This window comes from Sturnira hondurensis, unplaced genomic scaffold (assembly GCF_014824575.4).
Source record: "Sturnira hondurensis isolate 20B ecotype Veracruz unplaced genomic scaffold, ASM1482457v3 Scaffold0011291, whole genome shotgun sequence".
NCBI lineage: Eukaryota > Metazoa > Chordata > Mammalia > Chiroptera > Phyllostomidae > Sturnira > Sturnira hondurensis.
In genome coordinates, this window is record NW_028083922.1 from 4,706,119 (window position 1) to 4,723,137 (window position 17,019).

At 35.8% G+C, this 17,019-nt stretch overlaps 1 protein-coding gene across 1 annotated transcript in view; it reads right to left on the bottom strand.

Moving 5' to 3' along the window:
* Positions 1 to 15,239, bottom strand: part of UFL1 (UFM1 specific ligase 1) — a 32,728-nt gene extending 17,489 nt beyond the window's left edge. The window contains exons 1-8 of the mRNA XM_037059745.1: positions 15,110 to 15,239; positions 13,903 to 14,048; positions 12,828 to 12,856; positions 12,054 to 12,151; positions 11,424 to 11,538; positions 9,027 to 9,157; positions 2,818 to 2,876; positions 590 to 736 (exon numbers count right to left, since the gene is read on the bottom strand). Coding sequence (XP_036915640.1) covers positions 590 to 736; positions 2,818 to 2,876; positions 9,027 to 9,157; positions 11,424 to 11,538; positions 12,054 to 12,151; positions 12,828 to 12,856; positions 13,903 to 14,048; positions 15,110 to 15,186 — 802 coding nt within the window. The 5' untranslated portion in view covers positions 15,187 to 15,239. The remainder of the gene's footprint in view (positions 1 to 589; positions 737 to 2,817; positions 2,877 to 9,026; positions 9,158 to 11,423; positions 11,539 to 12,053; positions 12,152 to 12,827; positions 12,857 to 13,902; positions 14,049 to 15,109) is intronic.
* Between the last annotated feature and the right edge of the window lie 1,780 nt (positions 15,240 to 17,019).

Sequence of the window (17,019 nt, forward strand, 5' to 3'; positions counted from 1 at the left end):
AAGTCAAGAAAACATAAGCTACACCCCATATTCTAGCATGCATTTAAAGTATTTGAACACTAATGACTCACAGGTTTATAACTGAGAAAGCAACTGATGTCTACGTGGTTTGACTGGGGTTATAAAATTAAAGTAAGTGAGATATATATTTATTTGTTAATTGCTTTAATGACTAAATTCAATCAATCTACATTATTGAAATGACAGAGCTGTAGAAACCGAACTTAGAATAACTTCAATGTTTCTGAAATATTGGATAACTAATAAAAATGAACACTATAAAGCTGATAGCCATTAAAAATATTCCTAAAATATTACACCTGAAGAACTGGACAACATAAAATACAGTAAGTGTAATTAATTTTTATGCATTAAAGATTACTTGAAGTTGTATATTACTGGAAGGCTGGTAAAGAGTAATGCCAAATTTTGGACTTTTTATAACAGTTCAATAACTATGGAATTAAACTCAGTTTCAAAGACCCACGAAAACTTACAGCGTGGCTACTTTTATACTTAAAGAGAACTATTATAAAACTTTCTAAGAATGTGGTATTAGAAGTTTTAGTGTCTTAGGGAAAAAAGTTACCTAGATAGCCATTCTGCCTGAAAAAGGAATCCACCCAAGTACTTTGTGTTTTGGAATAGATGTCCGGCACAAACACCGCCTTATCTTGTCTCCCACCAACCACAGTGCCTCGTAAGCGTCCACTATTAACAAGTTCCTCAAGGATAGCTTAAAACAAAACCAAACAAATAGAAATAAATCAGAGCAGGTAATACATCTCAAAAAAACCCAAACTTTACTATTTTACAATTTAGTTATTCTTAACCTTTAAAAATGCAATTTAAAGTTCAAATTGCAAAAATGAAAACATATTTTAGACAAAACTTTTCTGCCATTTATGAGAATACTCAGGTCATAAATTCAGAAAATTGTGGCAACTAGCTAAAGATGCTCAACTTGTAAAATCTACTTAATAACACTGAATTTTTACTTTGAGTAATTTTAGGAAAAAACACGCCATTATTTAATCTTGTGTTTTGTTTAAAAGGAGATGATTAAGTATGTTGAGGACAGATGTCACCATATTTAGAAAATCAACATTACCTAGATCATATTAGAATCAACAATGTGAAATAAAGCCATAAAAATTTTATAAGTTATTATACTTCCACTGTTTCAATGGAGCAACATATTTTAATGCTACCTATTAAAAGGAGTACAGTGCCACGGTTCAGAGGATGGACCTGGACACAGACAGCCTAAGTCAAAATCTCAACTCTGCACCTACTAACTGACAAGCCCCGGACAAGTCATTTTATTTATGTTTTCATTTTTTCATCTGTGAAATGGGGATAATAATAATACCTATTCAATGAGGTAGTTGTATTCAAGTAAAATGCTCAGAACTGTAGCTGGCATATCATAAGCACTCCATAAACGAATGTTAACTAAATATCACTACCACCACGGTCACCACCACCATCAACAATAGCAACGGACTGAAGCCAGTCTGAGAACTGGATAGCGCTATGGTTAATACCATACTTACACTTTTTACTTAAACAATAACATTTAATTAAATATCAAAATTCCCCTAAAAAAGGAAAAGTTGATAGGAAGGAATTATTTCTAAGTGAACCAGCAAGCACATTCAAAAAGTGTTTGGCACAAATAAGGTCTATGAAATAATGGAAATAAAAACCAGTTTACATATGAATTCAGAATTCCAATCATAGGTAAATTAAAATTCATCAGAAAAGTCTAGATTTCTCAATATACTGCAGTGCAACACATAAATTTAAATGCTAAATTCAAACCAAAGTTATCAAGTTACCAGTAATTACTTGAAGAACTTTATATTATATTATAATGAAGTCCCACCAACCTGCATTTATGTAGACTTCAAAATATGTCACATTTTAATTTTAAATACACCTTAAAGAATTTAAATTTAATTCTATATTCTGAATTTTTCCCATTCTTTATTTTAATTCTTATATTTGCAGAGATGTAAGTTAAAAGATTAAGTCATTGCTTTTGAAAATTATTTCATCAGCCCTGGCTGGTGTAGCTCAGTGGATTGAGCGCGGGCCTGCGACTCAGACAATCGCGGTTTGATTCCCAGTCAGGGCATATGCCTGGGTTGCAGGCCAGTTCCCTGCAGGCCAACTTCCAGCAGGGATGCACGAAAGGCAAACATACATTGATGTTTCTCTCCCTCTCTCCTTCCCTTCCCCTCTAAAGATAAATATATAAAATCTTAAAAAAAAGAAAGAAAATTATTTCATCAAAGCTTTAAAATAACACTCAAACCCTCGAAAAGCTTCATAAACACACATACAAAATAGGTAATGACCCAAGATTATTTTGGAGATATTGTACTATTCTGTTTAAATGCTAAGAATATATTTTTATTGCTATAAAATCTTTGTAAAACTTTTTTGGACAAACACTATTTACTTTGTTTTAGAAAATGTAGTGATAATCTGTGAGAAACAAACTAAATATTATTCTTAGTAATAAAATTTTAAATTTCTCTCTGTATGTATACACCTAACAGAGTATTTATACACAAACATACATACACAGTATTTTTTTCATTCTATTCCCCTCTTGGCAGCCAACAGTAAATAATTTTGTGGGTATTAACAGAAACATACACGGAAATTAGTACTGAGAAATTTTTCAACCAGAAATATTCTGGTTACATAAGTTTTAAGATTAAAAGAGGTAAAACATTAAAATTAATATAAAATATTAATAGTCTGTTTAGCAGCTAATTAGGTGATATATAATATAATAAAACTCACAGTAAAGAAGCTGCTCCTGAAATCCGTATTTTGATATCAAGGAATTCAATGCTGTAGGCCTTTTATGAAAAAAAAACCCCCAAAATTGTTGTTATACAGTTATACAGATTTATGAATTAAAAATAACTAGAATTAACTTATAAAATATCAGTTAACATACAATAAATAAATGAAGGCAAAAACTGCATCACATTGCACATCCTTAGTGAGAATCATGCTACTAAAATAGCAGATAAACAGATCTGTCTTCCTAATCTGGGATCAATTACTTTCCCACTAATATTTTCACCTGATTTAGTGATATCCAATTCTCTGCCTCACCCTTTATGTTTGTTTTTTCTTTATTCTATGCTTTCTGTCTGGGAGGCTCTCTCCCTACCTGGAAATAGTCAAGTCAATGTTATATAATTCCATTTCTGAAGAAAAATGAGACCACAGATGCACTGGAAGAAGTCCTAAATGATACACTCCCAGATTAGTGGATGACTGAGAGGGATCAACTTAAAATGCTCTTTTCTTGCTTACTGCTATTTTCTGTAATGACTATGCAATTTAAAAAAATTTAATGAGGTATAATCTATACATCAAAAATTCAACCGTTAACATACTTCTACAAATCAATGATCTTAATAAATTCACAGTTGAGCAGTCATCTCTACAATCTTGTTTTAGCACATTTCCATTACTCCAAAATTTCTAAATTAATGTTTTAACTCCTGCTGGGACCCCTACACCTAAAGCAGAGGGTCCCAATCTCTGGGCTGCGGACCCATACTGGCCTGGGCCTGTTAGGAACAAGGTCACATAGCAGGAGGTGAACTTGAATATAATGCACTTGAGTCATCCAGAAACTATCCCCCTATTCCCCATCTGTGGAAGAATTGCCTTCCATGAAACAGGTGCCTGATGCCAAAAAGGTTGTGGACTGCTGACCTAGAAAACCACTATCCTTCTGCTTCTATAAATTTGTATTTCTAAAATTTTCATGTAAATGAGGATCAACATGTGACCTTTTGTACCTTGCTTCTTTCACTTTGCATGTTTTTGTGACTCATGATTGAATATGAACCAGTATTTTCCCCTTTTTATTACTGAACGGCAAGCGCTCCATTGTATGAACACACCACATTTTCCTTTTCCATATTTCAGTTGGTAGACGTTTGACTGTTTCTAGTTTGGGGCTATCATAAATAATGCTCCTATAAACATTTGTGTTCATTTCCTTGTGTGGATGCACATTTTCATTTATTTTGGGGAGATCATGTGAGTGCTTTTATTTTATAATAGCTATAATTTTCTAAGTAAGGAATCTATAAAAAATAGTCCTAGACTTTTTCTGACCTTAATTTTTCCCTATTCATTTTAAGCCAATTATGCCTGTTTTCTGGTTTAAGTGTAGTTTATTTTTATTTTTATGTATATAATTAAGGGACTTTTAAGTTAATCCAACTAATCAATCCTCTATTGTTGATTACTTAAGGTGATATAAATTTCTCTATGACAAACTTGGGAGAGAAGCATACCCAGCTGTCTGGGTATAAATTGGTACATATTCAAAACCCCTGTGTTTGGGAACTTTTGACTAAATTATTGTATTTTACCAAATTCTTGTATGAATCAATTTGTTTTGCATTAAACTTTTACCCAAATTTTTCAGCTAAATTATCTAGAGCTTCCAAGTCAATTAGGTCCAATTAGGTACTCTGCTCTCTTCTGTTCATCTTATAATGAATGATTACAGCCTCCTCATTTTTCTGTGTGTGTGTGTATGTGTGTACACTCTATCCCCTTCTACCTCTACACATTCCTATAAAACTGTAGGGGGCTCCTTGAAGAACTTGATCTTAGAATTTCTGGGTGTGTAATTTAATGTGGGTGTTCAATAAATGCTTAATTGAGCTGCACAAAAAAAGCTAACTTTTTTGTACAATTAAATTTAGCTTCTTGAGGACTGCATGAGCGAGCTGGAAGACAAGGAAGAAATACCTGAGCAGAGTAACAAAACAAAGAAAGACTCAAAAAGTAGGAGGACAGTTTAAGCACAGAGGTGTCCAACCTGCGGCTCATGGGCTGCATGCAGCCCAGGATGGCTGTGAAAATGTGACCCAACACAAAATCATAAATTTACTTAAAACATTATGAGATTTTTTTTGTGATTATGCATTGCAATGTATTTACTGTATGGCCCAAGGCAACTCTTATTCCAGTGTGGTACAGAGATGCCAAAAGGCTGCACACCCCTGGTAAGGGAAGTTAAGGACAACATGAAATACAAGAACATTCACATCACAGAAATATCACCAAGAGAAGAAAAGGAGCGAGGGATAGAAAACCTGTTTGAAAAAATAATGAGAGAAAACTTCCTTATATTGGTGAGATGAAAAGTTATGCAACTTCAGTAAGCACAGAGGGTCCCAATCAAGAACTCAAAGAAGCCCACTCCAAGACATGTCACAATTGAAATGCCGAGGGAGGAAAGACGGGGAAGGGACTAGTCAAGGAATATGTATAAAGCACCCATGGGCATGGACATTGGGGTGGGGATTGACTGTGGGAGTGGGGGGCAGGTAGGGGAGAGCAACAGGGAAAAAACAGGACAACTGTAATTGAACAATTCAAAGTCAATTAATTAATTGAAAAAGAAATGTAGCTGCTTAATTTTTACTGTAATTTGAACAACAGTGTCGTTTAGTTTACCTATATATCTCACTCTTCTCACTAATTAATTTCTGCTCTCCTTCCTGGCCACCGAGAGTAACAATAAACATAATTCCTTTTTCAATCAGAGATGCAGGCATTTCCTCTGAAGACAGACCAAAAACGTGGGGTGATTCTTTACATATAAGAGTCAAATATGAAGATATGGTGCATTAAATGAAACTATTTCAAAGCCACACAGCCCAGCAACTTCTTTCAAGAATTTGTTTACCCTTCTTCTTTTTAGAATTTGTTTTACCCTCATGGTTTGATAATACCTCTCCCTAGAGAAACTCAAGGGCACTACAAATCATAAAAACACAGGGTGGGCAAACGTAGGTTTACAATTGTTCATATGGAAAAAGACATGCAGGTTATCATTATTACCATGGCTTTACTGACTGTTTCAAATATTCACAATTGTAAACCCACTTTTACCACCCCTGTATTATTTGCTGCATTTGGTAACTACACTCACAATAGTCAAAAATTGTCAAAAGGAAAAATAATTTTTATTTTTTGACTAAAAATAAATGCATCGAGTACAAAAAATTACAAAAGTGAGCCCACATCCATTCCTAACACTCAGCCACTCAGTTCCTCTCCCAGAAACTACTACAATGACCAGTTTCTTGAGTTAGGATGGTGATCTGGTGTAAACTACAAGAGCCTATGCGGAGTAAGGAAGGTCTCCTCACAGGGAAGAGAGCTGTAGCAGCAATGAACCAAGGAAGTAAATATATTAAAGAAAGTGAAAGTCAGGCTCCTCACAGCCAGAGAGGGGAGTTATAGATATGAAAAAGGAGAAAACTACAACAAAACTTCAGTGTTGCAAGGGAATCAGAGGTCTGAGTATAAACTCACGGCTTTTAATACACACAGATAAAAATACAAAGACATACATATATAGAGAGAGTGGGGCGTATACATGTGTGTATATATATTCCTTAGTTTTATCTGCTGAGAGGGTTTGGAAACAGTGATAATCAGATAGTAGTGATACAATATCCAGATTTTGGTTTCTAAACACCATATACTACCAAAAGGAATTAAGGTTCTCTGAGAAAATGGCTGAATTCAGGGCTGGGACAGGGAAAGAATATACTGAGCCCGAAACTTCTTGTGTGAGAAAGAAAATAAGTGGTCAATGAATGATGGGGAAATGTCGGAAGTACACAGAAGCCAGCCTGAAGGGCCTTCCAGTGGCTCAACCAGAGCCAATCTGAAATACTAAATACTAATGATAATAACCAGTTATAATCCAATGAATAAAATGGAAACCATTGAGTCCATTGTGATTTAAATAAATGAATAAACTGATAGTTTGTTGCAACACAGGATAATTTACACAATCTAAAACTGCCCTTTTCGCAAACACTGGATTAAAAAGAAAAAACAGGTATCATTAGGAGAAGCGTAGTAGATACCTCCTTATTAAGAAGTTATCATGTACATCATCACTAACTGGAAAAAAACTAAAGTGTATGCCATTTGATAGCATTTAATAAACAAGAACACAGAATCACTTCTGTGTTATTCCTGCCAAATATGCACAACCTGAATACCATCGTGAAAAAAAAAACAACAGCAGACAAGAAAAACTGAACATTCTACAAAATAACTAGCACATGATCTTCCGAAGTGTCAAGGTAATGAAAGTCAAGGAAAGGCCAAGTAAGTGTTGCAGACTGAAGGTGAATAAGGAGACATTTATTAGTAAAATATGAATGGGATCCAAGGACTGGATGGTAGTAATATATCAATATCAATTTTCTGGATTTGATGTTTGTATTACAGTTATACAGGACAACACCATTTTTGTAGGACACACAAAACTGAAGTATCTGTGGTGATGGGCCATTGTAACAGCAACTTCCTTTCAAATGGTGCAGAAAGATGAAGGTTCTCTTGCAACTTTTTTGTGAGGTATTAATAAAAAAGATGAAAATTATTGCATTAGTTGCAAGCTCACCCTTCTAACCTGCTAGTCTTTTATATCATAGTGCTTTGCACATTTAGGTATTTAATAAATGTTTTCTATTTGCTGAATGACAAAAAGAAATTACTGTGGCTGCTATGTAAAAAATGTCTGGAATGTATTAAACATAGAAGAAGGGAGAATGGTTAAAATCCTACTAAAACAGTCTAGGGGAAAAATAGACTAAAGTGGTAGAAACAAGGATGCCAAAAAAGATTACATAAATATTTAGAATATAGAATTCAAAAGACTTTGTGTTCTGGAAAGGGAGGTGAGAGAGAATGTTACGAAGGATGACTCCTAGGTTTCTAGCAAAACCAACCATATGGTAACATACACTGGTAATGGAAACACAAATGAAAGAATTGATTTAGGTGGTAGGGGAAGTGGGATAGCTCAGGGATAGTGAGTTATTTTAAATATGTTGAATTTGAGGCACTTGTATAACATTTCAATAGAGATGCTGTGTAGGGTAGTATTAGTCTAGAGTTTAAAAGAAGGTAAAATCATGTAGGAGACAGTCCAGGACTGAAACGATGGCTTAAAACAAAACTTTAAAGGCTAGGGAAAAGAGGAAGAACTAGAAAAGGTGACTTAGAAGGTACAGCCAAAAGTGGTAAAAAGAAATTAGTAAAGTGGCGTGTTTAAAAAAGGGGGTGGGGGATGAGAACATTTCAAGAAGGGAGACATGAGTTAAACGCTGCTGCGAAGTCAAGTCAAACAAGGACAGTGATACTGACAGCACTGCTCTGTAAGTGGCAGAAGCGAGACTGGTGAGTTGAGGGTGACAGACAGGGAGAAAACTGAGACAGCAAATACAGGCATCAACTCTGGAGAAGGTCCACTTTAAGAAACAAGACAATAAATGTAGAGGAATATGGGGTTGAAAGGTCCCCCCCCCCAATGGAGCAATCTGAACACATTTAAATGCTGGTAGGGCTGAGATAAAGTTAATGACACAGGAGAGAAAGATAATTGAGAATGTAGGTTTTCTTACCTCCACATTGGAGTTTGACATATAGGCCCAAAACATTGCAAAAGTCTCATTTTGGAAACGGTGAAGTGATTTTCAAAGTTACATAATGTTACTCACTAGAACTGCAGAATGTTGTTTAGTAGTAAGAATTTTAAAATCATTTAGTCCCATCTAAGGCCCAAAGAAGTTTGCTTGAACGGCTTATCTGCTCAAGGTCATATTGTTATTGTTTGCAGAGCTGTGATCCAAAGACTTCTGACTTTAACCTGCCTTTTCCATGATCCCACAGTGATTTTACGTACTGATCTGGGTATTCTGCAGAAGTGCATCTGGGGCCATGTGAGTGGTGAGGGTTGGGAGAAGGGGATGTGGGTTACACAGAGGTCAGCAGCTACATTCCACGGCTCTGGAAACCCTGATCCCATTTCACAGACATTCCCCTTTTATCTGTTTAATAAACTAGGGTCCTGAATGAGATTTTGCTTAAAATAAATGCTGCTAGGAAAAAATGATATAAACCATAATCAAAAAAATGTACAGACTTTAAGACATGCTTACCGGGTAATAGCACTGAACAGTCCCCGGATTCGTGCTTTATGTCGAGCTACAAAAGCTTCGGTAAATATTACTCCTCTGTTATCAAGATCAATGTGTCCATTAATAATTCTGCCTAGTCGCTGAGTTAGTGCCTGGGAGTAAACATTCAAATTTTTATAAATTTGAAAGAAAAAGTTACATATGTACATTTGTATAGTGGTACTAAAGTCATGCAGCATGCTGATGTTGTTTTAACCATATAATCGAGAAACTCCAACAAGCATAAATAACATATAAGCCAAAATCAACATTTATGATCTAGGAAATATCAAAATCTCACAGCAGAGTCAAGAACTGAATGACTCAAATAGCTGATACGGTAAAGGGCTTAGCTACCTGCTAACAGGTCTATTTCTAATGTGAATAAAAACGATCAGTTAACCGCTTTTCTAGATACAGGCAATATGAAACAGACAGACAGCTAAGACATACACACAAGTCCCAGAGAAGACTGGGACTTCTAATATTAAGAAAGAGAGAAATATTCCAAGATTTTGCAACCCAGGGACCTGAAAAGTTACCTCCTTTGATGAAAATATTAACAAGTTATCTGCACCCAGAAATCTACACTGGCAGAAAACCTGATTTCTTAGTAACCTCAGGAGCATGTTTCTCCACGGGTACAGTATAAATGGAGTCAGGGACATATTTCACATTCCAAGATAAGTTAAATCTAAATCTACTCAAGTTAGCCTCACTGACACTTCTATGGTATAGCAAAAATGCTTTTCAAACAATTTTGAATAAGTTTCTATAATACTGCTAGTGATATTCAGAAAAATTAGAACTAAAAACATTAAGAAACCATATTCATTTTTTAAATGTATCAGCAGCACAGTTTTATTTTAAAAATTGCTTAGATCAATTTTGATATTTTTAAGAAGAGTTTTAAAAATATTTTTTTGATATTGTGATTAACATGTATTTTTTTAATTAAAATAGACTTAGGCCCCTGAAATACTATATAAAATACATCTATACCCTAAATGGTATTTTATTTTATTTTTAAAGATTTCATGTATTTATTTCAGAGAGAGGGGAAAGAAGGGAGAAAGAGGGAGAGAAACATCGATATGTGAGAGATACATCGATTGGTTGCCTCTCACCCCCCACGACGACCCCCCGCAACTGGGGCATGTGCCCTGACTGGGAATCCCAACAGGTGACTTTTCAGTTTGTGGCCAGCACTCAATCCACTGAGCCAAACCAGCCAGGGCATCATAAATGGTATTTTAGATGCAATGAGGGGAAATCACTCTCTTAAAATAGGTAAATCTGTTGGTATTATAAATTAATTTCATGTAATTATGGTTAGGTATATTTTTATAAATTTTTCTTAAAGTGATATATGCCTATAAAGAAATTTGGCTTTCCCATTATGTATTCCAGTAAGTACAAAACCGAACCATTGCTTACTGACTGCTTCCATTGTGCCAGATATTTCACTAGGTATACCACCCATATAACCCCACTGAAGTATATGAGAAAAGGCAATTATTCCCATTTTACAGATATGTAAGTTGAATCACAAAGGAGATGACATAATTTTTCTAACATTGAATAAGCAAGCAGTGGCACAGACAAATAGAGGTCTAAAAGCCTGTGCACTTTCTACTGTATTAAATGGACTTCGATAATTCTAAAATGTCCAACTATCTTTAGAAAGAAAAAAGAAAACAAACAAGCCTCTATTTTCAGGTAACCCAACTATCAGTGTTAATTGAGTGCTGACACAAGTCAAGTCAAACTGAGTATTGACCTAGCAGTAAAGGATTGCTAGGGATCCCTTGATTCTCTCTCCAATCACATTGCCAGTTTGGAGGAGGAGAAAACGTGACATCAAAAGATGGTGCTACTGACATTTTAGTCAAGGAAAATACTTTGTTGTGGGGATGTCCTGTACATTATAGGATATTTAACAGCATCTCTGACCTTTTCCCAACAAATGCTAGCATTACTCCCTCTAAATTATAATCTTCATTCGTTATTTCTTAAAATATAACTGGGCAATCAGAACTACAGACATGCTGATTAAAGTTTCTGTACAGCTAATATCAGAATCATTAAATAAACCTATGCACTTATGATATCCTTGCTATTGCATCAAAGCAGAGCCACAACTTGGTCTATTAATTGTTTCTCCAGTATCTCTGGGCCCAGGAAGATTATAATCATTTCTAAAGTCTCATCAGAGCCACCCATGTATAAGAAGTACACCCCAAATAAGTTGCTACAATAGTCAAACACTTGTAAAAAGTCACTTAATGGCAAGAAAGCCTAGTTCCTCCCACCCCATTAAGTCTTTTCTGTTTTTTCTTTTTCTGAAAAGACACATTTTACTGTTAAGAAAATACATACCTGTGTCAGAAAGTTTCCAGGCAGATCATAGGTTTTACACAGTTCTGATATAGTTACTTGGCCACTTTCTTGCAATTTATCATTTACCTCTTCTGCTAACCGATCCAAATAGTTTCTAATAGTAAAAACAGACAAACAAACATGACCTTTTATGTTTAATTTACGTTGCACTGTACTAAGGTACGACCCAAAATTAACAAATAGGCTATATTTAGGTAAATGCTATTCATTACTCATATTCTGAAAATCTTTTTTTTAAATCAGTGTAGCTAAATATAAGGTTAATTAAATGATGAATGTTAGGATTTCTTTATGGAACAATGGACATTCTGCAATTATTTTCTTTAATATTGTTGAACAAATTTACTTTCACAGTTACGATCACGTAGGAAAGATTGTAAAAATTATATTTTGTGTTGCTTTAATAGGAAAAAAACCTAAGTTTACATTATTTCCAACTACTCCACACTACTAAGCACTTACTTTTTAAGTGCAATAATCCTTATAATGAAAATCAACATTATAAGAGTTCTAGACAAAATACCAAATTGGCCATATTCGCTCAAAATTTAAATATAGACACTATTTTAAAAAACTACACAATAAAGTGCTCTTAAATATTTTACTTACTCATCTATCAGTTGTCCCAACACTAGCTGAACATGTTTTTCTGATTTAACAATGTCACCAATTCTATTTTCAATATGAGTCAGATCCACATTAATTACCTGGAAAATAATACAAATTCTGTAGTGACAAGTTCATATTGTTTCATAAGTTTAAAATTATATATTTAGTGCTATCTTTTTAAAAGCTTACTCTTAGTTGGATTTCAAATTTATTTGAAATACTGTAAAAAGTCTTAGTCAAATAAAAAAGTAGAGGCTTATTGCTTATTTATTGTCATTTCTGACCAACCATACTTTCTAGGAAAGTTTGTGTTAGAAGTTATATTTTCATGTAATAGGCACCATTTTACAAAAGATTCACCAGTTTTTATATACAGTGCATCTTGGTGATGACATATGCACTTATATTTTCTAAAAATATCTTCTATTTTTTTATATTTCTCTATTATTTTCACATACTAAAAACAAGTGAACATGAAATTAGTGATTTTTCTCCCAAATACATAAATCATGTAATTACAGAAAATGACAAAATTTGAGTTTATTTGGTAAAGAATAAAGAACAATCAAGTCAACTAAGAAAACTTACTAAATTGACTCACCCTATCAGGACTTACTGAATTGATTCAGTGCATTAGTGAAAAATATAATTATTTATTCACAAACATTATACAAAATCTCATACCTGTATTACTGAATACTTAAAACATTGAAAAAATTCATAGCATCAAAAGTTGACAAATCATAGGAAAAATGATATTAATTAAAAATTTACCTGTTGCAGATCAACAATGTTTACTCGACCTTTAAAGAAAAGACATCCATTTATTTTAAATTATGCATAAGTACACCCCAGCCAAAAAACTGTAAGTTCTAACAGATTTGCATTTTAGACAGTGGAAGTCCTCCTCCTACAAAGGACACACAGCTACAATAATAATCTTCAAATACAAACCACTAGATGCTTAAGTGTTCACAGCTGAAGGCCTAGGCAATCCTTTATTTTCAAAGTATCATTTGTCATATTAGGCCAATTATGAGCATCAAGTTATACACAAGTTGATCAGACCTATGGAGGGTATTTATCTCTTTTCATAATTTATCTGCTGTGACCAAAGAGTTACTGACAACTAAATTTGGATGAATTATGTTTTCAATGATTTAAAATTGGTGGTCTTCCACCTACTAGAAAAAGAAAATGTTAAGTATTCCACATTACAGCTAATGTTTTATTAACACTATGCAGGAAAATAAACAAAGCAAACGCCAAGGCTTTATCTGATAACAGCTAATGAAGAGTTGATTTCACAGTTGTTTCTATTTTAATAAGTGTTCAAATGAGCTCTGTAGTTGTTCAGATTTTTAAAAGACAAAGGAAAACAAAAACTGTGTGTGTGCTTGTAATAGCATTTCATACAGTGAAAATGTGTGGCATGGTACTGAATTGTTTCCTAATTTGCAACAACTTAGAGTTAAGTTAAAAAGGGGGCATGACAGTACAACTTTGATTTTCAAAAATCTATAATTGTTGAAAATCTGTTCCCCTTCACAATTAGCACTCTAAGTACCTTCCTGAGTTACACAATAAATTCATGAACTGTGAAGAGGAACAACTGATTAACTCACGGGCATATAACTAAAAATAATAAAGTTATTTGTAAAATGACAGTATCTGAATTCATTTAAATTATCTGATCATGTTTACCTGAACTAGTTAAAAAATATTAAGGCTGCTACCATATTGACAATTGAGATGGGTGTCTCTGAGAAACTTACCATTCGTGGTTTTAAGGGTTTTTTTTTCCCTTCCAAAGAATCAGAAACAAACAAAAAACTACGGAATTACTTACCACCTCGAATATGTAGCTCATCTCTCATTTCTTTACTAATTTGGGCTGGAGTAACATATTCCTTCCCATCAAGGGTGTGAACTACTTCTAGCTGTTTCTGAGTAATCAATTTATTCACAATCTCAATGCAGTTCCGCTCTGACAACCTGAAGGAAACAGAAGTTTTAAAAATTCACTCGATACATTTGGTGCTTAATAAAATTAACAGACTATATGAAGAGGGACTTTAAAAAAGTTTACTAGACTCGCTAGGTTCTATATTACAAATCTCTATCTTTTATGACAATAACAATACTTCCTCGATGAGTTAAAACAACACTTGGAAGCAGGTTCACAGGCACTTAAATCATGTACTTAATTGGGTATAAAACATTCTATTATGGATTTCAAATGTGCTCTCTCTTAGGCCTGTTCAAATCTGAATAGAAAAGTGAGGACATAAAATTTAGGTAGAAAAATACTCTGGCCTATTTTCATACAATTGGTCTGTAGGCAGATCTGGCCTAGGAAAAGCAGAACTCAACCGTTAGCTTAACCCAAGCACTTAGCACCTTATGTGCCAGAATACATTAGGTATCAGGGTTTTCGGCCTCAGAAGCAACAAAAACATCGACGGCGAGAAATGGACCACGGTTAAACAACGATTCTATTAGCATACGTGTTGTTATAAAGCAGAGTTAGGTGTTCTGGGCATAGCCCCCTAAATTAGTGGCCTCGTAGGAAGTGTCAATGTCCAGGAGTCTAAAACTTCCAGATGGGGCCATGGGTCCGGCCTCGCACGTCGGATGAACAAAAGGCTAAATGTTTTCAGAATCAACACAGTATTTACAAAGTACTGCATTGGGGGTTACCCTCTGGCGCTCATTTTAGGTCAGGAAGTGTACAAAACACAAGGATGCCACAGTGATTTGATTTCGGATCAGCAGGGGTTTAAGGGACACTGAAAGCTCTTAAATCACCAGCCTAGGCCATCGTGGGGGCGGGGCGCGCTAGCACCAGTCTGGGGTTGGGATGTGGGATTCCGGAGCACAGTCGGCTTCAGGTTTTCTACACAAGGACTATACTTGGAACCCCAACGTCGGCTACGGGGGCGGTGACGGGCTGGGAAAGTCCGGAGTCCAGAGCCAGGGACCCGTGGCCTCAAATCTTGGGAGCGGCCGCCCAGGGGATATTTGGGATGCCACAGTGGAGAGGGAGGGTCGGGCACCTCTGAGTGGCCTCGGTGAACTGCGCCCGCTGGAAATCAGCCGCCAACCGCCTGATCTCTTCCCAAGCATCCGCCATCACGGCCCTACTGGTCAAACGGCAGACACGTCAGCCCCGAGGCAGCGGGAGGCGAGCAGGAACGGGCCGCGCGGAGGGACAAGACACTTCTCAGCCGGGGCAATTACCGAACGCGCGCGCCAAACGTGGGCGGGACTGGTCCCTTGAGCCGCAGCCCCGCCCACCCGCGCGGGAGGTGTGCCCTTCTGGGTACTCTCCAGGCGCCCTTTGCGGGGAGTCCGGCCTTGAGGTCTGTGCATAGCCGCGGGTAGGGGAATGCGGGAAGGGTCTTACTAATAAAGTGTTACTTTAGTCTGTGTTTGCATTATCCCCAGTATTCCCGCTCAGTAATAATCGAATTAGCCACTTTTTCTCCTGCCCTCTGTTTGCTTTTTGGGGGGAAGAGGGACAGGAGATGTTCCTGTACCTATGCAATAACTAGCATCCCCTCTGCAGGGAATCATGTTTAATTTTTACATGGGCTCGGAGAAGATATATTTTTAGGAGACTGGTGGGAGACAATACTGAAGGTAATTACTTCACTAGGGCGTTTGCACAAGGGTGAGTAATTTGGATACCGGTAAGACTGGGAATTGCTTTCTTGTATTCTGGAGCCTTTCCTATTTCTCTTATGGGGTTGATTAGCCCCGTCAAATAATAAAGACATATAATCATAAGGTAGTGAGTGTATATATGGCAGTGGATGAAATGGAGGAACTAAGAGGTGTGTTTACTGTGCTTTACACTACATTGAAGTTGGTAAGAAGCAAATATTTACCGTATCTTTCTCATTCTTTTTCCTTGAAACCTCACTCTTCACTTAAAAAATTCCTTTTAACCACATGACTTACAGAGTTCATGAAAGGGGGTTATTTCAGGTCCTTTTCCATCTCACAATCTTAGTCTGGGTGACTCAAATCCAGTACCACAAATGTATTCCCTACTAAAGTTCCCAGCTGCATTTAAAATGCAGAGAACACAACCATATAACCTGTCACTAAATACTGCCACGAAACAGCCTCACTGTCTGCCAATGTCATTGCCAACCAAGAGGGGGAACAATAAACAGATGTGAAGTCAAAGAGGTAACTTGGGTGATGGTAGGTGGGATGGTTCCAAAGGGATTAAGCTTCTGAATAAGCAGAAACGTTCATTCACGTAACTCATACGTTCTGATTCTCAGGTCCTGTGGAGTGCAGACAGTGGATAAAGCAGACATGATCTTTCTATAAATCAACTCATAATGATAGTGAAACAGATTTTTAAAAAGTACTTCATATAAAGTATAAAAATTATAATAGGGGGAATATGATATACTATTTGATGAATTCAGTGGTGTCCAAACTTAATTATCATGCAAGACTCTCAGAATCAGTGGAGGGTCTACTTCCTAGCAGCATCCTTTGCTGCTGCTCAGCACATGTAGAATAGTTTGCTGAGTCCCACACACACCAAGCCCTTAAAGGACTTCATGCCATTTTTGAAATACCTGTTGTCTTCCTCAATCCACCCTTCCCTCTTTGGTTTGTAAGTTATTCTTCCATGATGTCCTGGCTTAAATAAAACTCTTCAATGAAACCTTTTAAAATCCTCACAGTTATTCTATATACTTTGAATCCACAATCCTTCATTCAGATATCTCTAATAGCAAGCAAAAATATATTGTCATTTTTATTTATTACATCTCTCAGTAGTCTGAGCTCCTAGATAGCTCCTAAATGCTCCTTAGCATTTAGTAAGATAACTAATACATAGCACCTGACTACTGCATAAATGTTTTGGTGTAACATTAAAGTTTGGTACAGTAATGACATTTACATTTATTCCTTAAAAAGAAGTAATCCTTAAAAAAGA